General features: G+C 36.7%; 3 protein-coding genes across 8 annotated transcripts; 2 read left to right on the forward strand and 1 right to left on the reverse strand.

Annotated features, from left to right (window-relative positions):
- The first annotated feature begins 449 nt into the window (after positions 1-449).
- On the forward strand, positions 450-2,536 carry LOC144553534 (PTI1-like tyrosine-protein kinase At3g15890). Its single transcript, XM_078301739.1, has 4 exons — positions 450-633; positions 726-873; positions 1,186-1,448; positions 1,767-2,536. The coding sequence occupies exons 1-4, from the start codon at positions 566-568 to the stop codon at positions 2,359-2,361; spliced, it is 1,074 nt and encodes a 357-aa protein (XP_078157865.1). The 5' UTR covers positions 450-565; the 3' UTR covers positions 2,362-2,536.
- Positions 2,537-2,794: 258 nt separating this feature from the next.
- On the reverse strand, positions 2,795-13,339 carry LOC144553542 (pre-mRNA-processing-splicing factor 8A). The gene is made up of 20 exons (XM_078301755.1): positions 12,947-13,339; positions 12,225-12,348; positions 11,984-12,076; positions 11,496-11,886; positions 10,925-11,402; positions 9,929-10,719; positions 9,292-9,377; positions 9,024-9,206; positions 8,602-8,916; positions 8,192-8,496; positions 7,634-8,088; positions 7,417-7,543; positions 5,725-7,259; positions 5,533-5,639; positions 5,169-5,423; positions 4,449-5,084; positions 4,168-4,365; positions 3,794-4,072; positions 3,468-3,710; positions 2,795-3,315 (listed from the first exon to the last, which is right to left on the reverse strand). Exons 1-20 carry the CDS (start codon positions 13,183-13,185, stop codon positions 3,124-3,126), a joined length of 7,032 nt encoding a protein of 2,343 aa, XP_078157881.1. The 5' UTR covers positions 13,186-13,339; the 3' UTR covers positions 2,795-3,123.
- A 6,255-nt stretch (positions 13,340-19,594) lies between these two features.
- Positions 19,595-27,456, forward strand: LOC144553535 (uncharacterized). 6 transcript variants are annotated; one of them, XR_013511389.1, is made up of 22 exons: positions 19,595-19,778; positions 19,883-19,930; positions 20,026-20,191; positions 20,708-20,779; positions 20,996-21,067; positions 21,164-21,232; positions 21,479-21,550; positions 21,697-21,768; positions 22,384-22,455; positions 22,577-22,645; positions 22,765-22,833; positions 22,919-22,987; positions 23,175-23,270; positions 23,353-23,421; positions 23,729-23,806; positions 24,341-24,412; positions 24,836-24,892; positions 25,001-25,048; positions 25,443-25,510; positions 26,019-26,286; positions 26,678-26,876; positions 27,185-27,456. XR_013511389.1 is itself a non-coding variant. In XM_078301740.1 (22 exons), exons 1-22 carry the CDS (start codon positions 19,697-19,699, stop codon positions 27,340-27,342), a joined length of 2,172 nt encoding a protein of 723 aa, XP_078157866.1. In that variant the 5' UTR covers positions 19,596-19,696; the 3' UTR covers positions 27,343-27,456. The 6 variants fall into 6 exon arrangements, 5 of the variants coding, with proteins under 5 accessions (XP_078157866.1, XP_078157868.1, XP_078157869.1 ...); XM_078301740.1 differs by having other exon boundaries at positions 19,596-19,778; positions 26,019-26,413; XM_078301742.1 differs by having other exon boundaries at positions 19,596-19,778; positions 25,446-25,510; positions 26,019-26,413.
- Positions 27,457-27,719: the final 263 nt, after the last annotated feature.

A 27,719-nucleotide genomic window follows, 5' to 3' on the forward strand; every position in this document is an offset into this window, starting at 1 on the left:
TATTTAGACTTTGAAAATATATAGTATAATTCGGTGTCACCAAAAAAACAGTGTGAGTTTGTACAATTATGGATAAGTGGTAACTAATTACTACTAGAAATTGGATAATGCAGAAACGAAAAATTATCAAGAATTAGTACTAGTAACAACTAAAATCGACAAAAATAAGAACCAGCTTTTGGTCTAGTGGCAAAGACACATGGTCTCTATATGAGAGGTCATAGGTTCGAAACCCGATGGAAAAAATCCTTTGTTGTAATAACAAGGATATTAAATAGTTTGATGGCTTAATCTCCAACCTTTACTCAAAAAAATCGGTAACAACAAACTGTGTTAGCAAGGGTATATTTAAAAGACCAGTAAGTTTGAAGGTCCTTAACTCAAAATTTCAGAAAGCACTATTCAAAGTTCAAACTGCAAAAGCGAAAGCAAAGTCAAAAACCCACCGAAAGCTATTTCCCGAGCTCGAGCTTTTCAAGCTGTCTTTCTTCTCTCTTGAAAGTTGAAATTGAATAACAAACAATCAATAACAAATCAAAAGGCGAAAACCCACCAGAAATAATCCATGCGTCTCCGTTCTAAGTTGGCGCGGTTTCTTCTATGGTTAGTCCGGTGCGGGAAGGCTGGTGATAGGTAAGAGATTGTGTTCTTCTTCTGATCTCTTGATCGATTTGATTGAAAGCGATGTAAGTTAATTGGATTCTTCTTTGAAATGATTTTATAAGTGTGAAGGAAGAAGGTAGCAATTCAACTAGATGGATATTTTCCTTGAAGGAATTGCATTCAGCAACGAATAGTTTTAATTACGACAACAAAATAGGTGAAGGTCCTTTCGGCAGTGTATATTGGGGCCAGCTTTGGGATGGTACTCAGGTCATAATTTATGATTTTTTTTCTCCTCAGTTTTCCTTTCTGGTTGATTATTATTTATTTGCAGTTAATTGATCTTTGGATTTTGTTTAATAACCCAAAACTATGGACTTTGGACTATTTGATGAATTGATTTTAATGGATCAAAATTTGATCATCAATTAACCTTGTACCTAATTTAGATCCTATTAGTGTCAAATTCTTAATGGAGGTGCTCCGTAAGTCAATCAATTTGATCCTGATCTTATATTTTATAATTGTTTCAAGAAGATTTCTATGACAAAATACTTACAAAACAATCTTCTTCGCTTTCAGATTGTGGTCAAGAGACTAAAAGTTCTTAGCAACCGATCTGAGGTAGATTTTGCAGCTGATGTCGAGGTTTTGGGAGGCGTAAAGCACAAGAACCTTCTCAGTTTTCGTGGATACTGCTCAGAGGGGCAGGAGCGACTAGTGGTGTATGATTACATGCAGAACTTGAGCCTCTTATGCCACCTCCATGGGACCCACGCACCAGAGCGCCTTCTAGACTGGCGAAGAAGGATGGCTATTGCCATTGGATCTGCTCAGGGCATAACGTAAGTATATCATTTTTTACAACATAATTAGCGGAATATTAGTGTTGATTTCTAAATTAATGCGGTGAATCAATTTGGAATAGTAAAAGAATAGAGGAAAAGTGGAATTTGGAATAGGCTTCTATTTTGTACTATTCCGATCGTGTTTGGTTGATGGTAGTTCTGGCCCAGTTCCAACTGAAAATTGTGGCTATTATTTTTGTTTATTTGTTTGCATGCAATATGGAGGAAAACGACTGGACCTAAGGCTAGCAAAAAAAAACATTTAATGCTTGGCTTTTAACATAGTTACATAAATATTCTCATACTGTCATACAGATATCTCCACCATCATGCAACACCACATATAATCCACACTGATATAAAGGCGAATAACATTCTTCTGGACACCAATTTCGAGGCACGTGTTGGAGATTTTGGGTTCTCACGGCTGATTCCAGATAGTGCTACTCACTTAACAAGAGCCATGAAAAGTGCACCGGGATATCTTGCACCAGAATACATCAGACTGGGACAGGCCACAAAAGCTTGTGATGTGTACAGCTTTGGTGTACTTCTCCTAGAACTCACTAGTGGGAGAAGACCTGTGGAAGCCCCGAGTGAGACAAAGGTTTCAGCAGTTCAAGAGTGGGCTTTTTTTTTGGCAAGGGAAAAGAGATTTGATGAGATCGCCGACAAGAATTTAGGTGGTAAGTACTCTGAATCAGAGCTCAAGAGAGTAGTGCTTATTGCACTTGCTTGCACGCAGCAAGAGGCAGAGAAGCGGCCGACAATGGTTGAGGTGGTCGCAGTGCTCAGGGGAGAATCGAAGGAAATGTTGTCTAAGCTTGAACTAGATCAGATGTACAGACCAGAGGAAAAGATAATTTCTCAGGAGAGTTCAGTTCTAGATAGGCTCGGTGAAAGTCCTTAAATTTGAGGAAAAAGTACTTTGTTTTATTTTTTAATTACTTCAAGTGATTTTTTTCTTGTGAATTATTTTATTGGATGTTAATTGGCGAGCATTCTTTGGTAATTTAATTGATTGATGTAGATAAACAGAAAGCTCCAAATGAGCTTGAGGCGCTGGTTTTGTTTGCTTGAGATTTTACAAGGAATTTTATAGTTGGAACTTGAAATGACAATGAGTCAATGACTACATTCAAATGGCAAGGGTTAGTTACAAAATTATTCAAAACTGAGTAAGCTTTTTATAATTAACGTTCTGGAGGAATTTTAGACACGGGCAACGCGGTTCTCCAGTGACTAAATCAGCGGGGAAGAGACTGCAACCAATGACTTGCTCCCTATCAAATGAACAAGCGTCGAGTTGTTTGAAAAACTTCAGACAATATCCTCACTGAGAATACCAATAAATGGCAACCTTCAATTACGATATCTAAGCTTTTGCTGCACGAAAATAGTTGGCCAGCAGGTACTAATACAAAAATATTACAAAAGTCTCAAATATGCTATCAAGTCACCTTCTAAAAACCTACTGGCAAAATTCTAAAATTAACTCACTAGTGATGCCTTCTGCAGGCTACTAGAATTTTCCAAAATAACTGTCATACAGAAATGAAACAGCACATCAAGTATTATATACAACAGCTTATACCCGTGACACAACAGGGACATAAACATATCTGACATCCCCTGCAAACTCAGCAGGATTCCCTATTTCGAAATATGCTCTTTAAGTGAAGGTGTCCTCTCTGTCACCTTCACCTGCATCGCCTTCTTCCAGGTTACTGAACTCAAGGAAGTGGGTTGGCCTGTGGTCTTCGTGGTAGTACTCACGAGGCATTCCAAGCTTCACGCCATACCTCATGCTTGCCGTATGCTTCACCCCCATGAAGTTGTAGTTCCAGGGGCCATTGTCAGGAACCTGTCATACAGGAGAAAAATACATTTTGGTCAAAAACACTGATATTGAAGTATCTTAGATCCCATCGGTGATGGCTCATTTCTGACAGATTCAAAACTAAAAAAAAAAGTCTTTTGAAACAAAATAACCAAAAGAACTTAATGCAGTATTACCATGTAGAATCCCAAGAAACGGTCACTGAGAAGCATCTGAACCTTCTCATAATGAGTGGGAAGATATCCATGTGGATTGCTTCCAGTGTCCTTGTTGAGCCGGCCCCACTCGTAACCACTTGGGGTCAGCTTGTATGCTGTCAAGGAGCAAGACCCAGGAGTGAAACTGCAGGTCAGTATGATACACTTCTCACCATCCCACTGTTTGTTGTTCTCAAGTACTTTGGCATGGGACGTCAAATCCTGCAACACAATTTTTTAAGCTCAGAAACTTCCAAATAAAAACTAATAAATAGCCTTGTGATAGTTAGAAACAATCGAAGTACCTGTGGAGACAGTTGAGGAAGTTCATTTGGTTGTGTATGCATCCAGCCAAGAGGCTCCAAGTCATTAAGGAACTCATGTTCTGGGAGAGTTGATGGGAGATGGACTTGTTGATGTGTGCCCCATTGAGGAACCAATACAATGCACCGAATCTCCTTGACTTGTGGGTTATCCTGGGGACTTAGGCCATACAAGTACCCAGCAATCTGGGTCCTGAGATCCGCTATGCAAATGAACTTTTTCAGTATATTTTTCGGCATAATGTATGTGTAGCCAGTTTCCTGTTTATGTAACACAATGAAACAACAGAAGTGAGAAATTAAATTCAACCATGAATCCGAGTTTTTGATGAACTTCCAAAGTTCACTGCACTCACCTTAATATCATCAGAGTTGACATAGATATGAGACACACGGAGATGCAAATTGGTGGCAGAAATTGCCCTGACACGCCAATCGGTCTTGGACCCAAATGCTGCTTGCTCGTATGGACTGGTGGTTGTCACAATAAGCTCATCACCGTGCACATTTGTTGTCTTTGTCGTCACTGCAGTCAACTGGCTTGCTTCCTTGGCCTGTAAAACATTTAAGATCATCTCTCTCAACATGAACTACTGAAAAATTCAGAAGAATAAGAAAATGTAACCAAAAGACTTACCTGCTTCTCAATTTCAGCAATTTGCTGCCTCTGCATAGAGGGTGGAGCAATTTCAGCACCAAGGATGATGTCACGAATCTCAGACTGGGTGAGAGCAGATGTGTTCACATTATTCTTCTTAGCATAATCAGAGAGGATGAGATCCCTCAAAGCAACTTCAACCTTCATCCACTGTTCATCGCTAAGAGATGGCCAGATGTGGTGAGGCTCAGTGACGATAGTCTTGTCTGGTTTGAGGAGCATCTTGGCTTTTTCGTTGTTTACATGCAGAGCGCGTAGAATCAAAATGAGACGAGAGAAAGCAGTGTACGATGAAATGCTCTTCAACCAATCATCATAGATATTGAAAAGAACCATCTGAGGTTCAGTTGCCTTTAGGATGAGATCACCAAACTTCTCGATTTTCAGGCAAGCCTGGAATGGCAACTGAAGCTCACTGCCTTTGATGACAATGTTAGGGAAATCAAGCAAGTGCACTTCTAGAGGATCCAACATACCCTTGCGGGTCACAATAATTTGTTTTGGCTGTTCCTCAACAGGCAGGGACCGGACAAGAGCAGCAACCTCCTCTGCAGTTTTCCACTTCGCCAACTGACCGAGACGCTTCTGCCCAGCCCAGACACTGGTATGGATAACCTGCAGAATAAATGCTTTAATATTAGCAAATATATACCTTCCAAAAGTTGAAGAACTTGAACAAAAAGGGAGCAAAAGATCTACCTTCAAAAAAAGCTGTCCTGTTCTTGGATTGAAAATAAAAATTGCACCATTAATGGGCTTTGTGGTGAGATTTCCCTCAAAAGTCTTATGGATCGTAACACGGTAGACATTGGTGTCATCCACAAACCAAATGATCTGGTTGCTGAAGATCTCACCATAGTTTTGAGATGAAAGATATGGTTCAGTGGGTTCGGAAGAATAGAGCTGCAGACCTTTCCTGATTCTCTCCCTCAATACATACAATGCTGGATTTGACTGTGGCAAATAAAAGATTATCAAGTAACTAGTTATGTTAAGATTATGAAAAAATAATTTACTATTCCTCCAGTGAAGAAAATATTGATAGATTCACAGAATAATGCACCTTCATGATCTTGTTCATTGCCTGGGCAATAAGTGGTTTTGATCCAGGAAACCAGTTGCCAAAAGCAGAATGCAAGTTGTATGCCAGATCAAGACCGATCATTACACCTGCAACAAGCAAAGGTTGAATTAGTAACTTGTGGCACACTATTTGATAACTAAAAGTACAGGTACAGAAATCCATGATGCTTACCCGTAGGTGATGGATAGATGGACATGTTATCAGTTGTGTAGTCCATAAATTTTGCCCTTGTGTATCGCTCAATATCATGTGAATCGTAGTCACCCCAGCGGAGTTGCACATCTATCCAGTACTTGTTACTCGTCTTCTGGTCAAAGACATCCTTGGACTCAGCAACCAGACTGGGCTTGGACATAGGCCATTTATGTGCAGCAAAGAGAAGGATATCTGCACAAGAGCTGTTCATCTTGTAACTTTTCCTGGGATGAATTGTCTCTTTTTGTACAGTCTCAATTTCCAGTGCATCCAATTCCTGATCCAGCACTTGGCAAAGATCCATAACAACACTCTCATGGATCTTTTGCCACAAATGGGCACGGAAAATCTGGATCAGAGATATTTTTAGTGTTGGAATCTTCCCATGCATGAAGATTCCTGTGAGATCCAGCTGGACTTGGAAACCCACATAGACATTTGCACGATTGATGGTCGGAGACCACCAAAGTGTGAACCTACGATTAGGGATTTGGTTCAAACCCGACCGCTGAGCATTCGTCAGCTTCTTGTACTTCATGGACTCTTCAAAACCAGATGCCTTCTCCCAGAAGAGACCCTCCCAAGTCGGGAAATATGTGCCCTTAAAAAGGGTATGCTCCAGTATACCCTCAACTCCTCCAAGCGCTTGGATAACATCAGTACGATAATTATTCAAGTTCCATAGCTTGCCATCGTGCCGTTGATGGGTCCACCAGAAAGGATTCTGTTTCAGCACTTGGTACTGCTTGAAGTCAGTTCTTACTCTCCATCCCTTGTCATATGCCAACGTGTGACGATCTTTCTGGAAGAGGGTGTTGATACGAGGAATACCTCTGTCCCACGAATCCTCCAGATCTTCTAGTGTTAACCGCCTGTTCTGGGACTGAGCTTCCTGCCTCTTCAAAGCATATTCAGCCCAAACACGTTGTGAATCAATAAATTCACTTTCCCACGGCTGGATGTATCGGTAAAGATTCGGAATAAGTTGATCCTCCTCATGGCTCATACCACTTCGGAAGTGGGTCACACCAACATCTGTCTGCTTGCTGTACCTCAGGTCACTCTGAGGGATTAAAATGTGACCCATGGATAACATACCAAGGCCTCCAATTTCTTTTGGTGTGTAGAAAATAACAGGAGGGAACCTGCTAGGCATCTTTGAGTTCAGCCCAATTTTAATACGGGTCTGAATCTTGTTTTCACACTTCACAAGAAGATCAAGCAACTCCTGTGTATGAACAGTTGCTTCACGGAAGTATGTCATGAGGCCAATGAGAGCTGTGTTCCACTTGTTGACAATCTTGGTGAAGGTTGTGGATCCCGAGGACATGAGGATTTGCCTGACACGGTTCTCAAAGACCTTCATATGCTCATCATCAACTCGCAAGAAGGCTATTGCGGTTCTTTCTTTGGTTTGCTCGTTTTGCAAGTTCCAGACCCCATCTCTTGTGTTGCTGAATGCCTCCTGAGTCATTCTAATCTTCGGGAGAATCCGAACTTCAAACCCACACCTGCAAACAAAGTAATTTTATTAAAATTACTGAAAAGTAAGTTGAAACAAAATCTTTAAACAGGAAATATCATTGGTAAGGAATATGAAGATATACACAGTATGAGATGGGCATAGAATGCAATGTGAAAAGAACAAGCAGCAGGAGTTAAACTTACATGCTAAACAGCAGATTAGGATTATCCTTGCTGTACACAGAAACAAAACCATTTTCCCACTCAAGTGTAGTGATACTCCTAGGAAGGCGGTTCTTCATATCCCAGAAGACACTTCTGCCAAGGTTAACTGAACAAAATATTGCATATTAGTTAGAGAAATTGCACCATTATGAAATTATGGGCAACATGAAAGGATTATATGAAAGCAAAAAATTACCATCATGCTTCATAAGCCTCATTCTTGCATCCCTCGGCCAACACTTCTTGTTATTATAGCCCACCATATTCTCATTGTTTGGATCAGGGTGTTCCGTCAAGTAACGCTGGATGAGATCTCGGGCTTCCTCATGAGTGAACTTGAACAGAATATGCACCTTATCAATATACCGTGAGTATAACCTGATTGGATGTCTTGTCTCGATCCTGGTATCAGCATAAGTGATGAAATCATTTGGCATCTGTGGTGGCCCAGCAATCTCACTTGCCCTGGTCAGACCAAGCAGCAACAGATCCAGCACAAGGCCATAGTACTGCACCACAAAGGAAGCAAACTGAAGGCCCCTAATGAGACCATAAGAGTTTGTGTGGCTCATATCCTTGTAAGACAAGACAACATTGTTCTTTGCAGTCACATAATCAGCAATGTTATGATCCAGCACCAAACGAAGAAGCCTAAAATTTAATTTTAAAAAAAAATCAGTAACCCCAACTATAGACCTCTGGAAAGACAACCAGCCAAAATGAAAATAAATAAATAAATAAATATTGTGCATACCTGTTCAACAATGTCAGATCTATCTTGTCAAAAAATTTCTCAAACCTAGTCTGGAGCATCACAACACATTGGCCATCACCAGTATCCCAAATACCTTGCAAATTATTTATGCCTTGGCACCACTTGTACACGAGAAGAGGCGGTGGCTCAGAATCAGCAGGTTTAACCCAATTTGGAAATAAGTGTCTCTTATCACCTTCATACCACAAGTACTGATCAAGATATGCATCAGTGATCTTCTCCAAAGGCTCAATTTCATAAACAGGAATCAAGTAGCTGTACAAATCCATAAATTCTATGCCAACCTAGAGAGAGAGGGAAGTCAAGTTACGTTTCAACATACTGAAGCAAAATGAAAAAGCCAAAATTGAAGTATCTAGAATTGCATTTGGAATAAGACAGAAAATTACTTCTTTAAAAGCACGTTGAGTAAGAAGATGACGCTTGATTCTAGACAAAGCCTCATGTGGATTATCATATGCTTGTTCAATGAGGCCAAGTTCTTCCCTCTGCAGTTGATTTAATCTAACTGCGACACTATATGACTCTTTGAGCCTCTCCAGAGCCAGTATGAGAAGCTTGGTGTCATGCTTGTAAGACAATGGAGGGAAGGGAATGGGCGAGAACTTTCTCGACTCCAGCCAGTGGACAGTTGTCGTGTAAATTGCAACTGCTTCCTCTGGAGTGACATATGGACCATCCTTCAAATAATTGTGTTGCCTCTCCTGTAAACAATAATAACGTGATAAGTTCAGATGAGGAAAAAGGAAAATCTTCTTACAAGGACTGAAAAGAATTTAAAGAACAATGAAAAATACTGATGAAATCATACCTGTTCAGCCTTTAGCCATAGACGAGTCAGCCTTCCCAAATTCTTTCGGCAAACAGTCTTGTCAACTGTCGCACCACGTCTGATACGTTCACGGTTGTAGTGAGCAACATTGGTCCACCAATCAGCCTTGGACTTCACGTAACGAAGAATCATATTTTCAATAGGTACAGGTAAACCAGGGACCTGCATAATAATGGTAATGTAATTAAACATAGAATGAAAGAACAAGTGTTAATTACTAGTTGCTAGTCAATAGAAAATATCTTACCTTCCATGGGATGTTAGCTTTCCAACAACGCCATGCTTCACTTAAATGCTGCAAAATTGTTCTTGCCTTGTTTTGCTTAATGCCCTCTGAAGAGAGTAAAAGGTAAAAGGAATAAAAAGCTTGACCAAAATTAAAATAGGTTAAAGTGGTGTTTTGTATAGAATTGCTATTTTGCATTAAAAGTTATAGTTGTCAGCTGTGAAGGCATAGGTTTTAAAAAAGGTCAAGTGGGACTTTGTACAGCACGGGTTTTGTGCTCATAACAGTTTTTATTTCATTTGTTATGAAGGCATGAGTTTTTTAGTTGAAGTAGAACAAGCATTGTTAACAACTCAAGGAGATGGTTGTTGAGTAGTTCTACTATTATTTCAATAACATGGAGCTTCTTTTGTGGTTATTTCTCTATTAGTGAAAGTATGAAAAGCACTCTCTGGTTCCATTATTATTTCAACAGTATAGAGCTTATTTTCTGATTGCTTTTCTATTATTGCCAAGTATGAAAGCACCCCCTCCGCCTCCCCACCCAATAAAAAAGGGCAGAGAGAGAGAGAGAGAGAGAGAGAGATGTCACTAACAGTATAAAAAACACTGGCTGAAATTCAACATAAATGTTATCATCAGAGGCTATAATATTAACCTGGCATGGCATCGAGCACATCATGCATGACAGCAGCTCGAAGCTCCAAATCGAAGTGACTCTCCACACGCTGCTTGGTAACAGTTTTAGCAACACCTTTTGAGTGCCTTCCTTCAAACTGCCTTGCTAGAAGATTGCCCAACCATCTTTCCAACAAGGGAACAATGCCCCGAAGGAAAAACAGCCAGACCCTCCACATGGGAGCCCAAAAACCACAACCAGGCCCTTTCCCAACTGGACCAGTGTTGAAACGGTAATAGATCAAGTGCTTCAGATCCTTGCACATTCTGATTTGTCTCATCAGTCGGTACTTGTACCTGTACATACCAGTCAACTGGCCAACATGGGAGAAAATATACTGCAAACCGTCAGCCAACTGAAACGCGTCAACATTGCCAAGCCGAAACTGGATGTTTGCATCAACCACCAGTTTTGTCAGACGCAATATCTCACGGCATAGATGAAAGGCATTTCCAAAACGGGACTTCTTTCTTTCCTTTGTTGTAAGGGTCTTCACGGGTTTCAGATTGAAGTTATAATCCAAATGAAGGTAGTTCAAGTTCTTCCTGTGGATCAAAAGATTAAGCATGTTGTAACCCTGCTTGCAGACTTGGAGTCCAGCCTCAGCCCAATCAAGTTCTGTTGTTTGGAAGAACTTGGTGGCCTGGAGCGAGCGGAAAAGATGCTTCTTTTTCTGAGCCTTTGGGGGTCTGTGATGTAACTCATTCAGCACATAGCACTTCAGTAGCTTCTGATAGCTGACACGAACTTTGACAGGATATGAGGGTGGACTGCAAAAGAAATTTAAAAACCAAAGATCACTAACACCCTCATAATAGTGCAGCACTTGCTATTTAATTTGGTGTAGTATAGAAGCACTGACTAACCAAAGATTCAATCCAATACACATGAAAAGGTTGATACTTATATAAATAAACAAGCTATGAGTAATGGGAAAAGATGTCATGTGGTTCCTAGACATAAAAGGAAACTTACCAATGCTCCTTGTACCACTCTTTTACGAGAGGTATATCTTCAGCACGCCGCATCCTACCTGATCTCATATTAAAAGGCCGTGGAGCAAATAGCAAGGCAATTCCAGCAGCAGTGGTGTCAGTGTAGAGCTGAGTTTCCGCGAGCAATGGTTCCACACCTTCGGGCAGGTAAAAATCATCTTCACCCTCCTCTTCGACCACTCTTCTCTCCTTCTTTCCAGACGTGATAGGGTTTATCAGGGGATCATAGTAGAATGCTGGCAAATCAGGATCCTCAGTCTTTATGTACATTATCATTGGGGTATGATAAATCCCAAGCCTCACTTTTCTTGGTCTGTTGTTGTAGAGATGCGGGAATGCAATTTTATACTCCGTCCTAAGGGGCTGACGAATAATGAGCTTGTTAATGTCATTAAATTCATTCCAATCCTCATCTCCTCTCTCCATGTCCCGGTACAAGGGCTCAAACTTTGGGCCTCCTGTAAACATTTCAAATCATCAATGTTCAACGATTAACATTAAATACGCCACACACGATAATGCAGGAGTGTATACTTCGCAAGGAAAATTACCTGGTATGCACATATTGAGGGCTTTGGCAGTGAAAAATGATTCCATGTCGAATAGGTAGAAGTAGTTGCGGTCAACCAAATCAGAGAGGAGTTGACCAGCAAGACGATAGAGAGTGGCCATTATAGGAAGTGACATATGCCACCTTCTATAGCTGGGCCCATTTATCAGCTTTGTCTTTACAAGAGGCTTGTGGTCATAAAACCATGTATAAACAGCAGAATCTTCTTCCTCATCTAGTTCTAGTTGGATGGCCTCCAGTGGCTCCACATCCAGTAAGTTATCCGCATAGTCCAATGGAGGTTCCTCATCATCAAATGGAGGGAAGCGCATTCTTTTGAAGTGGCGTCTATCTCTCTTCTCTCTTCGCATCATAATCCACATCGTACCCCACTGCAGCCCACAATGAACAACTTTGTCAAAACAAAAGGAACAACTAAAGAACAGAACAGAACATGACTTGAGAGAAATAAAATACTCTTTCCTTTACCTGTGCCAAATATATGGGCTCAACTACCCAAGGAATTTCATTCACAAATGTAATTGCACCTGTGATGTGATAAAGTATTTTTACATTGCGAACCTGCAACCAAAGATAAAAAGAAAGAAAAATACATGAGACAAGAGAGTATATTTAAAACACATGCCTAAAATGGTCAATAAAATTTCCACTAACCATCCAAAAAAAAATGGTCAATAAAATGATGGAAGGTAATAAGAACATAAAATACCTGCTCCCATGGCATAGGCATGTTTTCAAGAAGTTTGTATACTGCATGAGGAACAAACTTCAGTGCACCGAGGTACACACGCTTATCATGACGATATTTCTTTGAGGACATGTCCCCATGATCCCTATAGGATAGAGTCCGAAAAGCATCGATTAGGAAAGAAACAAATCATTAAAACAAAATTAAGTGGACAAAAACAATTAACTTGCCTATAGAGAGTTATGTTAGCCAGTTAGCGGATCGATTTATCTACCCATCTATATTAGGAATTCATCATTTCAAACCCGCAATAAGACTCCTAGTCAAAGAAAGCCGACATGAAAGGAATATCAACAGACAGAAACAATAGCATTTGTTTCGATTCAATCCAAAAAAACTGATAGAAATAGGAGACTAAAATATATACAAGCACCTTTATATAAAACAAATGGTCCAGACAAATCTGGTAAACACGAAGCACGTACTTTCAAGAGAATTTTAGCTCTAGCTCGATTTTCTAGTTCATAACCACTTGACATTGGAGTTCATTATCTGATAAATAGAGCAGAACTAAACCCTTAAACCCTAAAAGCAACTCACTAGCAACCTCTGAATTTAAATAAATCCACGAGTCTCTTAGTTCGAGAGATTCAGAAGGTAGATGAAACCCAAAATCCTAGAGGAAAAAACAAAAGTGAAGCAACAAAACGGATCTAAAGCACAGTAAAAACAGAAAAGTATACCTGATAATCTTACGAACATGCTCAGGCGGCATATCCTCCTTCTGCGCCTCCACAAAACCAAACTTTCTCTTATCCCCATACCGCTTTGAATTGAGCTGGTGCCACTTGCGTGCCTTCTCCACCAGCTGCGCCTCCTGATCCGCCGCAGAGGGGCCATAGGAAGGCTGCCCCGGTGGAGGGGCAGGTCCTCCAGTCGTTCCAGGCGGCGGTGGCGCCGGCGTCGCCGCGCCGTTCCACATGGTAGCTCCTGTTTTCTTCTATCTAGGGTTTAGAACGAGGTTCGGCTGTTCGAGAGGGATCGGGTTTTGAATAGACTGAAGAAGAGAATTATCGCCTAGCCCTAACTGAGAGGGAAGGTGAAATGAGTGTCTCAGTGTCTGCGACTTGTGTGGTGTTTAGTGTATAAGAATCCGATATATGGGCTATGGCGGTGGATACAGATTACACTATTACAGAGGTCGGATCGAGTCGGTATCCTGCAACTGGGCCAATAATTTGGGCTCACAGTCACAGTTCGTTCGACCAAGCATACATCTCCCTACCTTATTAAGGAGCTTAATGTCTAGATCCTGCAAGGATTGTGATTAAAAGTTGAATTTTCGGATTGAATATCAGCCCTTCAATCAGATAACTTATCTTTTTTTATTAATTTTTTTTCTTCTTATGTGTAGAAGTCTATATTTAGTTAAATATTTATCCGCTACACGTAATGTCATACTTACTTCGCACCATTTCGATTCTAAGATATGTAAAAAACTTTCGCTGGGTGTGCCTCCCTCCCCGATCCCACCCCTCCCTTCCCGATCGCTTCTTCCAAAAAAGAAAAAAAAACCCTAGAAATAGAGAGAGAAAGGAAAGAAGGACTGCGACTCTGCCTTCCGTCACCGTCTGCACTGTGACTCTAGATATAGAGAGAGAGAGATGGAGAGAGAAGGGGAAGAAGGATCGTTGGTGCTCTGTCTCAGGGGAGGTACCATGATCAAGGTCAAAACTCTCATTTGTTAAAAAAATTTAGATCGACATTGAACCCATTGACACCATTGACCTCATCAAGGTGCGTGTTGAGGAGAAGGAAGACATCCCTCCTATGCAGCAAAGGTAAACTACAGCTTCATTTTATACTTTGTTTCTTTTTCAAATTTTGGAAAGAACCATGTGTCATTGTATAATATACTGATTAACAAATAACAACCAATTTATATACTCTTCTAAACTGTTTATTTCAAATCCCAGTCAAACTTGAAAGTAGAGTTGTAAAATCGTGGTTATTCTGGGTCAAACCAGTATTGTACTTAATATTTCAATGCTGGTACATGAATTAAGAATCAAATTGCTAAAATGTGCAGTTTGACGGATTAAATTAAAAACCGGACCTAAAAATTTGGGAACAGCAGTGAAGTCCCAATTAAAATAAAATTAAGAGGCTTAATCCAGGTTTTGCTCAATCCCAACATAGATAGAAATCTCTCCCATGATACGAGCTCTACAATTTCAGAGACAGAGAACAAAATTAAACAAACGATATCTAGCTTTTCAAAAACAAATAACAACCCTGCAACTGAAATATGATATCGAGCTTTTCTCAAAACAAATTAAAAGCATGTGTGCAGTTCAAAACATGAAATCGTGTAGATTGAGTTATTGCTATCGAAATACCTGATGTTGTCGATTCTGTTGCATCTGAATTTTTTTGGCCATTGTTAAGTGGTGGTTGATTTTCCTTTCCATGGTGAGGCCTCTCCATTGCATCTGGTGTGGAAGTGAGAGGAGGCAAGAGGAGGGCGCGCGTTTTTGAAAAAAACTAATAGACGGCAACGGCGGTTTGGTGAAGAGACGGAGCAGGGTGAAGAGACGGAGCGTGTTGAGGAGAAGGAAGACATCCCTCCTATGCAGCAAAGGCAAACTACAGCTTCATTTTATACTTTGCTTCTTTTTCAAATTTTGGAAAGAACCATGTGTCATGTATTTTTCGTTTTATTTTAATCAATTTATTTCTGGTACAGTGGTACCGAGTGCTCATGCACTTGATTTTTAAGAATAATTCAAGAACCCTTATGGTTTAGATTCTGTTATGGTTTGAAGACACTGGAACAATTCCAACCAAATACTGGCACATTTCTGATCTTAATTAAATTTCTTATTTGTTTTTCATGCAGGTGGAGCAACACATGTATGCATACACGTGAAAGAGGTTTGTGTGAATACATGTGCTCCAAGCCATGCTCTTTCTTCTCGAACACATATGGCGCCTTGTCTTCGATCGTCAAAAGGCCCTGATCGTCAATCTGTGCTGAAAATACTTCAATTTTTTTTTTCATGTTATATTTGATATGTTGTTGTAGATCTCAAACGATTTTGTATTTGTTTTCTTGTTGTAAATGATAAGGGAAATTATATTCCCAAGACATCATCAATTAAATAAATAAGAATATTTTTTTTCCATCATGAATGAAGAAATTAAACAATTATAAGTTCCTATTCAACTTCGAATTTAGTATATAATTTTCATTTGTGTTGTAAGAAATTCTACATCCATCTAAATCAATTATAACACTTTTTTTATTAAAATGTTTTTTTAATACAAAATATGTTTTTTGTTTTTTTATAATATCCCGTTGCTGTGCATGGGCATGATTACTAGTGTTACGTTATTCTCAAAAAATAATGAAAAATTAATACCACCCGTTGACAAAAGCTAATCCATCCTTGTTCCTTAACAATTGAAAGCTCTACCAGTTCTTCCTTTACGGATCTGCCTTGATTGTCTCGATAGGAATAATGCTATCTTGATTGGTGAGTTTTTTTCTAGCCATATTTCATGTTTCAATGGGAGCAGTTTAGAATAGCCGCTAAATTTATTGTTTCACTGAGTTAGCAGCTAACCTCGTTAATCACGTTCTCGTTCCAGCGGCCATTTTTTTTAATACCCAAAAAAAAAAAAATTATAAAAATAACCTCTTTTTAAAATTTTTTTTATATATGCCCTAACCACCTGGAAAGTGGGCGGGTTGAAATTTTAGCAAACCGCCCCGGCATAGGGCGCTTCATGCCATTACCAAACCGCCCCCTCCTTGGGCGGTTTGCTTTTTTTTGTTTTTTTTTTTTTGTAAAACGCCCCACTGTTGGGCGGTCTGTTTTTTTTTTTTTTTTTTAGAAATTTTAGTATTTTGATTTAAATAATTTTGTTAAGAAAAAATTGTTTAGAGTGTATGCCAAAAAATAAAACATTTGACATATTTATGAAGTGATGTCGTAATTCTTTATAACTTTGATTTTTTTTGTGAACTTTGATTTTATTTGTTAATTGGATGTCACAAGTCTAAATATAACACTAAAAATATCAAATTTGACCTTTGTTGGTAAATCAGCAAGTCTGGACTGATACAAGGACCAAACTACAAAAGTGATTGCACCAGCATGTAGAGCATTCAAAAATACACAGAATTGATATAAATTTCAACTTATTTGGATTTTTCTACAGCCAGTTGTGAATTTTCAAAGTTTAATTTTTGAAAAAATTTTAAACAGCCATAACTTTGGCTAGGAAACTCGGATTTACGCGTATGAGCACTTTTCGGAAAGGGAAGGACGAGACGGATCCGTTTTGCCCAGGTGGTACACTGGGCATCATCGTAGCGGAAGCATTAGAATTTCAAAAAAATGTCATTGGGAGCCTCAAAAATTCAATTTAAGTTTTCGTCCGACGGTAGGCATTAAAAAAAAGAAAAATTTCAAACCATCTTAATAAATAGTAAAAAAATTCCAAAAAATGTAAAATTTGGTCTCCAAGTAGATTATAATATAGATTAAACATCTAACGGTTTGGACATTTTTTTTTTAGTAAAGACTAAACTAGTTTAATATTCACATAACATCTCTATTCGGATTTTGAACTTGTAACCTTCCACACAGACAGGCATCGAATCAGACCTTCAAACTATAGGGATCAAACACGAACGAGGTCAATTGTATAAATTTTTTATGATGTGAATGAGAATCATTTTATAGGAGAAAGACTGACGTGTTACTTGTAACATAGTGATACGTTGTGCTACCTCCATCATAGAATAGATTTCAAAGTTCAAACGATTAATCTAAACTGTTGAAGCCGATTTATTTCACGAGTGATGTATTTACATATAAAATTTATAATTTTTTTGCATCCATTTGATATAAAAAGTCAAGCGTAAAAAAAACAAATGGATGTATTAAAATTAACTTATAACTCTTCAATTTTTGTCCACTTGATTTTATATCAAATGAATTAAAAAAAATATTATAAATTTTATGTGTAAATACATCACTCGTGAAGTAGATCAGTTTTAAAGGTTTGGATTCGCCACTGAAACATATCCAATAAATTTTTGAAGAGGTTATACGACATATCACTATACTACACGTAGCATGCTAGCTATATCCATTTTATAGTATCTACAACACTTTATTCTAAACTATACAGGAAATCACATATAAACAATAAAAAAAATGAAAAAATAGAGCAAATTAACCCTCATTTATCTTTAATACCTTCACCCCTACACAGAGAAAATCATCTCTACCAATTACCAGTAGACCAAAAACTAATTCTTAAGATGAAATAAAATTGATCACTGTGCACTATTTTAAAGTAAGTGTAATTAAGTGTTGCCTTATAGAACTAGAACAAGACTGTAAAATAAAAGTCGACATAAATTGTTCCTTTTTTTTTGTTTAAATAGCATTTATCGCGACACAGCAGACTGATTAAAAAAACAGTGCTATGTTCAAATAGTGTTGCTATAGCGTGGAATAGTGCGCTACAACGCTGATAGTGCCATGGCTTTTATGATCTGAAAACGCTATAGCGCGCTATTTAGAACCTTGATAAAAGAACAGCATTATTCAATTCATCGAACAAGATAAATTTACCTCTTTGGTTTATCAAATCATCCTGCTCTTGTAATATTTACTGTGAATATATACATGATAATATAATTAACGTATATCATATAAACGAATAATTAACAGTTAAACCCTAATCACAATGGTATCGGTTCCATAAAGAGAGAGATTAACAAAGAATTGTGTTCGGGGTTAATCACCATACAAAAGGATTGGAAATTTTCATTTATAAAGCCAATGCGTCTAATCTGTTGATTTTTCAGAATTTTGAAATGATAAAAATGTTAGTATTTGTATAAAATTTAAATTTGATGTTTTACAGACTTTTATATAAAAACTTTATTAAACAATTTAGATCAACTTTTCATATATAAAAGATGAGGGTTCCAATACCTCATATTTTATATCTTCGTTTTCAAAGTCTAAATTATCGATCCGAACCGTTCAATATGATATCCATATTAAAATATGTATGGGAATGAAATTTTATAATTTTTGAATTTTTTTACTATTTTTTAAGACGGGTACAAAATCACTGTTTTTTTAACGTTCCAAAAGCAGTGATTTTGTACATATACTTAAAAATAGTAAAAAAAATTCAAAAATTATAAAATTTCATCTCCAGACATATTTTAGTATAAATATCATGTTGAGCAGTTCGGATCAACAGTTTGGATTTTTAAAACGAAGATATAAAAATATAAGTATTGATGAGATATGAAAATATGAGGTATTTGAACCCTCTTCTATATAAAAATACTCGTTCTGAATTTTGATATGTTGTAGGATATAAGTACACTATCATAAATTTACTAAACAATTGTAATTTTTAAAATGATTCAGATCACATGCTAGACTCCATATTATTTTTTGTTTACACCAAGAATTAAGAATTTCCTTTTTTAATCAATAACGTCAATAATCTGCAGCGTTCTAAAATTTGCGATGGAAATCACTGTCCAGCTTAGATTTTAAAAGTGTGTTGTGGAAATTTCATGTAAATTTCTTAGAAACTTCGAAAGTACATACTTCTCACTTTAAAATTTATAATATCACATTTATCTTTCTAAATTTCAAAAACTCACATATTTACCTAATTTATTGAGTTTTTATTAAAACTCATTTAAAATTTATAAAATATCAATTTTATCATTTACTATAAAAATAAAAATATGTAGTGTGCTTAGAATAATATTTTGTCTTCTAATTGATCAGTTTTTTAGGACAAATAATTTATTTCTTTAATTGTGACACTTAGACAGTGACATTTAGGTATGTACTCTGTGTGTGCATTATAAGTAAGAAACTGAAACATTTGCTCTCAAAACTGATCAATTAAAAGACTAAATATTTTCCTTAAACATATTACATATTTTTTTTATATCTTTTAATAAGGGATAAAATGAGTACTATATAAGTTTAAGATTAAAATGAGTTTCAATATAAAAGTCAATAAGTTGGATAAATGAGTGACTTTTTGAAATTTAGAATGCCCAATATAATATTGTGAATTTTAAGAGGGGAAGATACGTAATTTCAGGGGTTTTGAGGGGTATACATGAAATCCCCCGAAGGTTTCCTCAAAAACATGTGTAATTCTGAATTTCCGAGGGCTCAATAAAAAAGTTCGACTAGCCGGAGCTTTCTTCCTTCTCACATTTTGGTCGAGAATCCGTTGAACCTCGGCTGTTTTATCAGTTTTATCCTGTGCCCTTTTTACTTCTACTTTAAAAATCGTGCGAGCTGAAATCCTAAATTTTTTCGTTTTTTTTTTTTTTTTTTAATTATCAGCTCCGACGACCATGTCCTCCCATCGGTTTCTCTCTCTTGTCTTTTCCAAACGCAATTTCCCGCTTCAGTTTGTCAGCGATGCTCTCTCTCTCTCTCTCTCCCCTCATCTGCTCGAAAACTCGGTCAAACAATCCCTCTCTCGAAACAAAGTCAACTCCTGGTATTATCTCTAGTTCTACCGATAACCCTCCTAAAACAACCTCAAAATGGATTCCTTGATCCTCTTCTTACTCGCTTCATCCCTCTGTCTTCTTCTCCCTCTAGTTACTGGTGCTGACATGGAAATTGCTGGACCCACTGATGTAATAGAAGGTTAAGATCCTTTTCTCTTTTTCTCAGTTCCAGCATCTTATAAACCTATTTTGGAAATGAGATAACATAATTCTATGTTCAATTTTCTTTTCCAGATAATGCAATAAAATCAATCTACAGCGCATGGAATATTTCTGATTGGAAGCCTTTTATGGATGGCAAGCAGGACATATGCAATCCAAATGGAACTGCTTGGCCTCATATTGAATGTACAAACTGTACATCTGGAGCGTCCTCTAATTCCTGCCACATAATCTCCTTGTATATTTCAAAACTAATGGCTGTTTTTTCACGACATTTGTCATTTATTTTCATCGGGTCCCTTTTATTATGATATCTCGTCTGATTCAATAAATATTGGAATTGCCAAGGTGGATTCAGGATTTTCATCGGGGGGGGGGGGGGGGTTGGTGCAAAAAAAATATCGAATCAGATTTAAATCCATTTACTAATTGGGTACTCGATAAAAAAAAATGCTTTGACGTACACTTTCCAACACTCTGACTTGTAATTTCTGATGCTCTAATTTATAATTCTAATTACCAATCATAATTCAAAAAATTTATTTTGATTTTAACACTAAATTTAACCCGAATTGCAAATTAAACATCCAGAGGGGGGCAAACAAATTTTTAGGAGGGGCAAAGTCGACTGGGACCGATAAATCACCACTAAAACTCAAAATCCATGGGGGGTGCACCCCATGGGGACCATGTAGGTCCGTTCCTGGGAATTGCATGTGTGATTTGTTTTCTTTCTCTTCTGTGATCACTTCAGGAATTTGAGTAGCCAAAATATCAATGGCGGACTTCCACCAGAATTTTCCGACTTACAATGGCTGGCAAACTTGTGAGTTGACTATTATTCTTGTAATTCCTCTTGATTTCTGGAAAACTTGAATTGGTTATACCATTTGCGGAAACAATTTACTCACGATAGATGTAGCTAGAGCTTGTGTAAGATACTAGAAAATGCTATTTGTGTCCTTTTGGTTAGATACAACTGATTGTGATGTTTGAATTTATTTTGGAGATTTCCTGACTTGCATTCGCTCTTAATTACTAGGAGTCTATATAACAACAGTATCTCGGATCATATACTTCCAAAGATCGGCAAATTAAGAAACTTAACATACTTGTAATTCTCCACCTTATTATCTTTTTCTAAACATACATTTGGTGAATTCTTATATTTCCCCTTATAAGTTGGATTTTCTCGTTTCATTAATCTTAGAGATTTGAGCATGAACAACTTTAGTGGCAACATTTCAGAGATTAGCAGCCTTACCCGACTGACCTATCTGTAAGCAGAATTTGTTATCTTTATCTGTTATGTATAATAAATTACGTCGAGTATGTATAAACCCCAATAGATTTATTTTTATTTCTCCAAATATAAGAAAAAAAATGAGTAACTGCTGTTTAACTGTTCAAGCATTCTGTATTGCAGCACAAAAGATGCAGTTTTTGCGACTTTTGAGGCTTTATAGGGAGGAACTAAAACACACAACATTCTTTTCTAAATTTTAGCTTTGCACTTTTTATACAGGAATCTTAGCAAAAACATGTTGTCAGGTTCAGTCCCTTCAAAGCTTGGTGATATCAGCACCTTGAAGAACTTGTGGGTTCCTATTTTTTACTGCTATTTTCTTTTTTCTTCTTTTGTTTTTTTATCAATGATGTATCTCTGCTCCCTTCAGTTTGATTGACAAATTTTTGCTATTATGCTTGATATGACCTGATTTCTCTGTTAATTTCTCAATATAGGGATTTGAGTGTTAACATGTTATCTGCTAGTGTGCCAAGTGAGCTCGGGAATCTTACTAACCTTCAAGTCCTGTGAGCATGATTTTTTCCTATATTGTTCTTTCATTTACTCGGGAAAAGAAAATAAAACTATCTTATTTGAATCAATTCTACATGATGACAAGTTCTGAACAAATTCAGTCACTTAATATCTACTAATCAATTCGTTTGAACATACTCAACTAATTGAATTGCACTTGATTTTTACTGAATGAAATTATGTTACTTTTAGTTTTGCACTTTCATTTACATGTGAATTGGACTGTACTAAGTGAATTGAACACAGTTAGTTAAAACTTTCCTTTAAAGGAAACAGGAAAAGTGAATTAATTTTACAATTACAGGCTTACAGAAATTTGTCAATACACCAGGATTTGGCATCCCACTCGCATTTCCTCAGCAAACTTGCAAAATGACACTTAAATAAAAGCTGATATACTGCTTCAGAAAGCATATAGCTGCTTGAATATATCTGTGATGACACAATAAACATTGGTAATGTGAATAATTTAACATGCTTAAGACAACATTATACAGTGATTGTTCTAAAGCAGGAACCAGTCCCACTAGTGTTCATGAGAAATTCCTATGTTTTAACTTTCTAGTAAATTACTGATATTCACTGGGCCTTTTTTTATTTTGGTGCAGTAAATTTAGTACTAACAACTTCAGTGGTCCCCTTCCTCAAGAACTGGGAAGCTTGACGTCTCTTGAGGAGTTGTAAGTAGAAGTATTAACTGTCACTCTGTATACTGCACATTTCTGTAACTACCGTGCACTTGTGGCTTACTGTTAAGCTATCATATTCCTTATTTACTCTGCATATATGTTTGCATTATAGGTATTTCGACAGTAGTGGAGTGAGCGGATCGCTTGTTGTGTTAAAACCATTGAGGAAACTCCGAATTCTGTATTTTGATTTTGTTGGCTTAATTTATATATTTTGTTATCAATCTATTATGATGCATTGAGTCTAATTTGAAGGAACAAAATATAGATTTACTGTATTAATGAATGCCTTTGCTATAGATGGGCATTTGACAATGACATTAGCGGGGAACTCACAGCTATTAGTAACTTCACAAAACTTGAAGAACTGTATGGAAGTCTCTGTGACATCTTATTATTATTATACAGTTAGTATACCCTTTGCATAATCTAAATTTAGTGTTTCTTCTTCCAGACGTATCTATGGGACTCTTGTTGGAGGGCGTATTCCACATTTCTCTAACCCGGTGTTAATTCAAACATTGTGAGTGGGTTGGGGAGACTCAAGGCTATGCTTAGCATATGAATCATATATTTATTTGCTATATTATCATTTGAAAACCTGATAAAACAAGCTATATTATTACCTGCCTTTTACTTTAAACGATAAAATGAAGTCACTTTCAAACCTGATATTTTTCAGCTTCTCTAATTTCTTTTTGCTTAAACAGGCAAATTGGTGATCTTCTTCCTCCCTCTGTCAGTTCGCCTCCAGAAACAGATTCTGATTTTTCATTCTTGAAGAATATGAGTAGCTTGAGAATTCTGTATGTTCAAATATAATTTGTTATTTCCAAAGTTAAGCAGAAATGTAATAGGAGCTAACATCTCTTTTATGATGTGAAATAGGTCCCTGAGAAATTGTTCACTTACGAGCCGCACTTTTCCTATTCCAGAGCTCAAGAACTTAACTTACCTGTATATTTTTTTTCCCAATAATATGATTTCTTTGCTTTGCTATTCGATGCTACTTGAATTTGTAATTTTCTGTCAAATATTTTATCTTGAATAAAAAGTGTTTGAGGAAGAATATAACTTACTAGTTAAGATATGGGGTTATCGATAAGTGGCATTATACTTGAGTAATTGTATCTATCTATTGATTGTCTTTTAGTTGAGTAAGTCTTTGGCACATTTAAGCTCATGAAAGATATGATTTCGCTTATTTTGGAAACTAATGTTACTTGATTTCATAATTTCTTAATCTGTTGCTTGCATTTGACAGAGATTTGAGCTTCAACAAGCTTCATGGCAAAATTCGTAGTGCCTATATAGAAACTTCTCTACCTGAATTGACACAATTGTAAGTAATAATTTAACACCTACTCAATCTAAAGTCCAAACGGTCGATCCAAACCATTAGATGTGATCTCTATATTAAAATGTCCCTGGAGACCAAATTTTACATTTTTTGGAATTTTTTTACTATTTATTAAGCCAGTTTTAAAATTGCTGATTTTAATAAACAATGAAAATTTTCTGGATCATTGAAAATAGCCATTTTAAAACTGACTTAATAAATAGTAAAAATATTTCAAAAAATGAAAGATTTGGTCTCCAAACACATTTTATTATAGATTGAATGTTGAACGGTTTGGATTGACTATATAGACTTTAAAAATGTAAAAACCGAAGCGTTTGTTCCACAGCCTAGGAACAAACGTTTTGATATTAGCTAACCTCTTTAACTTTTATAAAAGACATTTAACTTGTCTTTTATAAATTATAACGTTGTTATAAGGAGATGAACTATTGTATCATTGCAAATTTGCAACTCCATAAGACAGCATTATATTTTTCATTCATCAATCGAATAAAAACTTCCAACTTGTTGCAGATTTATTGGTGGAAATAAATTTTATGGCAGTCTTGAGGACATCATTTCTAAAAGCCTTTCGAATGGTGAATTGTAAGTACATATAAGAATATTTCAAATTTTCATGATAGTTTAGAACTTCCCTTTAGATTAATGGACTGAACAGATCTGTAAGTTGGTCGACTTTTACAGCTCAGAGTATTTTCTATAATTTCATATTTTTTCATTGATATGAGTTTACCTCTCAGATCTATTAACTGGATTGTTTCACATATTGAAATGACATTTAACTCTGCACAGTATGCTACCTGAAATGTTTTTGGCAATCCTATTTGAATTCTCTTGGTCTGTCTTTACTTGTGCATACTTCTCTCTAAATTATCTTGAATATGGATCTTTCTCTTGGCATCACACGAATTTAGCTTACAAACAGAATTACATGCAAGAGCATATTTATAATTTCCTTTTGTTTTTAGCTAATTATGGTCACTGATTTTCTTCATTTAATTTTTGCAGAGATATCTCATTCAATCCTATCTCAGGAAATTTGTCTTCATATCCAAATCTAAACATGTATGTGCCCAGTAGCTATTACTGATATTGTGACTTGCAGTTATTCAATAGGCTGCTTCAAATTGCCTCTTGTTTGTCATGTTCTGACATGGTTTTGGTGTTGTACAGTAACTTCTTGGGAACTAACATCAATGCACAGACTCTGTTCGGCAACAGGTAAGCAGCTAATATTGGGATTATTTCATAATTTTCCTTTTAGTCTTTTCTTTTCGTTTTTCAAATTGAAGAATGAGGGATGCAACTCTGGAAAAAGAACAAGCCAAGACAAGACAAGGAAAGATAAGAGAAAAGAAGCAAATTAACTACTGGTTTTATATTTCCAATTAAAAATGCTTTTTAGTAAGGTCTGAGATTTTAAGTATACACAGTATTGCAGTACTGATGAGTTGTCTAGACTTTTTCTTGAAAGGCTAAAGGACCTGTTGGGACATCTTCTTTTCTATTCTAATTGTTTCAAGAACCTGGAATGGCACTGCTATGTTATTACAAATGTTCATCATAAAAAAAAATATTATTTTTTACTGATAGTATTTTTTTGATGATAATGCAGTAGAGGTTCAGATATTTTAAACTTCATTGGAAATAAATCGCTGCAGAGTAATATCACAAACTTAAACAGTAAGCGTGCTTTTAGAGACTTGTGGATTTTGTTCCCTTTTCACAAAATGTTTTTATTAAGTATTTTGTTTTTTCTTTCTCTTTTATTTTTATTTTTACTGCTTGAATTTGATGTGTAAGACTTGATTTAAGCCTGAAATATGCCTCACTTAAACAATTGATCTCTGAAGATCAACAAAAATATTAATAATACCCGGAAAAAAAAAAGACTTAAATGTTACCTATTCTGTATGGTTCCACTAACATCAATATGTACTAGTACAATACTTGTGCTACTTCTGACCAGCATAGCATTTGCATATAGCACTATAATGCTTGGTTCTAATAAGATAAAAGAAAATGATATAATGGAACATTAATTTGCAAAGCTTTGGAGTGCCTAAACTACCTTACCTAATTAGTTATGATAGTTAAACTAATGAAGAGTTACTTATTTCGGTAATTTGCATGACACCACCGACATGTATCCTCCTCCACTTTTTGATTTTGGTCATTGTTTTCTTGGCAGTTATTGGTTCTCCATTTGCAATCAAATGTGGTGCAAATGTGCAAAATATACCGCATCTTTCTTATTATTATCACAATGACTCCGATCACCTTGGAGCGGCAGATATTAACTTTGACCCTGAGTATCAGTGGGTTGTGAGTAATGTCGGTTCATTTCTACCAAACAACAATACCATTGATTCTTCTGTGAACACTGACCATAGCATATCAGGAGGAACAGAGAACCAAGCACTCTATCAAACAGCAAGGGTATCAGCAAGCTCTTTAAGGTATTATATTGTTGGTTTACCTGATGGAGATGGTTATAAAGTTGAGTTTGACTTTGCTGAGATAGTAATTGAAGACCAAAACTCTTGGAGAGGCCTAGGGAGGCGCTATTTTAACATCTTTATTCAGGCAAGTGTAAAGTCCTCATACCTAAAAAGATTATTTAGAACTTAAATCAAAATTTCATTGACCTTGTTTAAGTGGCTACATAAAGTAAAACCAAATGGAACCAGTCTTCACTGAATTGGAACTATACCAGTGTACCTGATCAGGTCAGGCTTTTTTAACTTTGCGTACCATGTTGATGCTGTAGGCCCATATTTATGTAGAAACTCTAATCAGTGGACTGGTTGGTTCCTTCGATTATTTTAATTTTCATGCATGCTAATGCAGGGTAATGAGGTAGAGAAAGACTTCAATATTGTTGATGCAGCAAATGGCTCCTATATAGTTATAACTAAGTCATATGAAAATATATCCGTCAGAAACAGAACAGTAGATATACATTTTCAGTGGGCAGGCAGAGGGACCTGCTGCATTCCACATGAATACACGTATGGGCCATTAGTGTCGACAATACGTGTATTTAGAGGTACAGTATTTCCCTGTCTTAATTAGTTTTTTTTATTAGTGTTTCCATGGTTGATTGGGTTTTCTGCTGATCTCTCTACCCATTTTATTTAGCTACTACACAACCTAAATCCGATGGGAATAATTATAATAGAAAAGTAAAGTAAACTGTTTAGCAACTGGTCTTGGTAGCCTGGTACCGGATCACTTTGTAGTTCGTATTATTGTTGGATATTTGGATCCGCTACCAGCTAATTATTAGACTGAGAAGGTTACTCACTATTAATTTGATCTTGACCAACCCTGGCTGATTTTTTCTTCTTCTTTTAGATCAACCTTCCCCCCCTCGCCCAGGGAAGACAGCCCGGCAAAAAGCAGGTTTAGTTGTGGGCATCATGTCACTCGGTATAGCTAGTTCAGTGATTTTCTTGTCCATTATGTACTTGTGGTGGCAGTGGATAAGACTAGGCCGAGTGATGAAAGCCTGATTTTGTTGCCCCCTCTTTCCCATGTTTTCATTGTTTATGTGTGTTGTTTGTAGTTGTTATTTAGTAAAGAAGGGTTCAAATGTCTTCATTTTGAGTGCTTCCACACTGCCTCAATTGTTTTTATACATAACAAAGCGAAACTATAGATATGGATGTATCCGTTTCTCAAACATCCATGTAAAAGATGTGATAGTTTGCCTTTCTTTTAATGTGCATCAGGAGCATGAAAAATTTATGTACAAAAGTTGACCTCATGAGTGGAGTTTTGCAAATCTCTTGATGCCACATAGAAAAGTGAAAATGCTGATATTCTTTACATGCAAAAATTTTATTATAAAATTTTGTTCGTAATTTGAGTTTTAAACATTTTATTATAA

This window comes from Carex rostrata, chromosome 4 (genome assembly GCF_964058835.1).
Source record: "Carex rostrata chromosome 4, lpCarRost1.2, whole genome shotgun sequence".
NCBI lineage: Eukaryota > Viridiplantae > Streptophyta > Magnoliopsida > Poales > Cyperaceae > Carex > Carex rostrata.

Excerpts from the sequence above, each read along its gene's own strand:
- LOC144553534 (XM_078301739.1), top strand. The coding sequence starts at position 566 with ATGCGTCTCCGTTCTAAGTTGGCGCGGTTTCTTCTATGGTTAGTCCGG. Across the intron at positions 874-1,185 it reads AGCTTTGGGATGGTACTCAG|ATTGTGGTCAAGAGACTAAA; the intron begins GTCATAATTTAT and ends CTTCGCTTTCAG. Across the intron at positions 1,449-1,766 it reads GGATCTGCTCAGGGCATAAC|ATATCTCCACCATCATGCAA; the intron begins GTAAGTATATCA and ends ACTGTCATACAG.
- LOC144553542 (XM_078301755.1), bottom strand. The coding sequence starts at position 13,185 with ATGTGGAACGGCGCGGCGACGCCGGCGCCACCGCCGCCTGGAACGACT. Across the intron at positions 8,089-8,191 it reads GATCTGACATTGTTGAACAG|GCTTCTTCGTTTGGTGCTGG; the intron begins GTATGCACAATA and ends ATTAAATTTTAG. Across the intron at positions 4,366-4,448 it reads TTGCTGAAATTGAGAAGCAG|GCCAAGGAAGCAAGCCAGTT; the intron begins GTAAGTCTTTTG and ends AATGTTTTACAG.
- LOC144553535 (XM_078301740.1), top strand. The coding sequence starts at position 19,697 with ATGCTCTCTCTCTCTCTCTCTCCCCTCATCTGCTCGAAAACTCGGTCA. Across the intron at positions 25,049-25,442 it reads CAGACTCTGTTCGGCAACAG|TAGAGGTTCAGATATTTTAA; the intron begins GTAAGCAGCTAA and ends ATGATAATGCAG. Across the intron at positions 26,877-27,184 it reads GACAATACGTGTATTTAGAG|ATCAACCTTCCCCCCCTCGC; the intron begins GTACAGTATTTC and ends TTCTTCTTTTAG.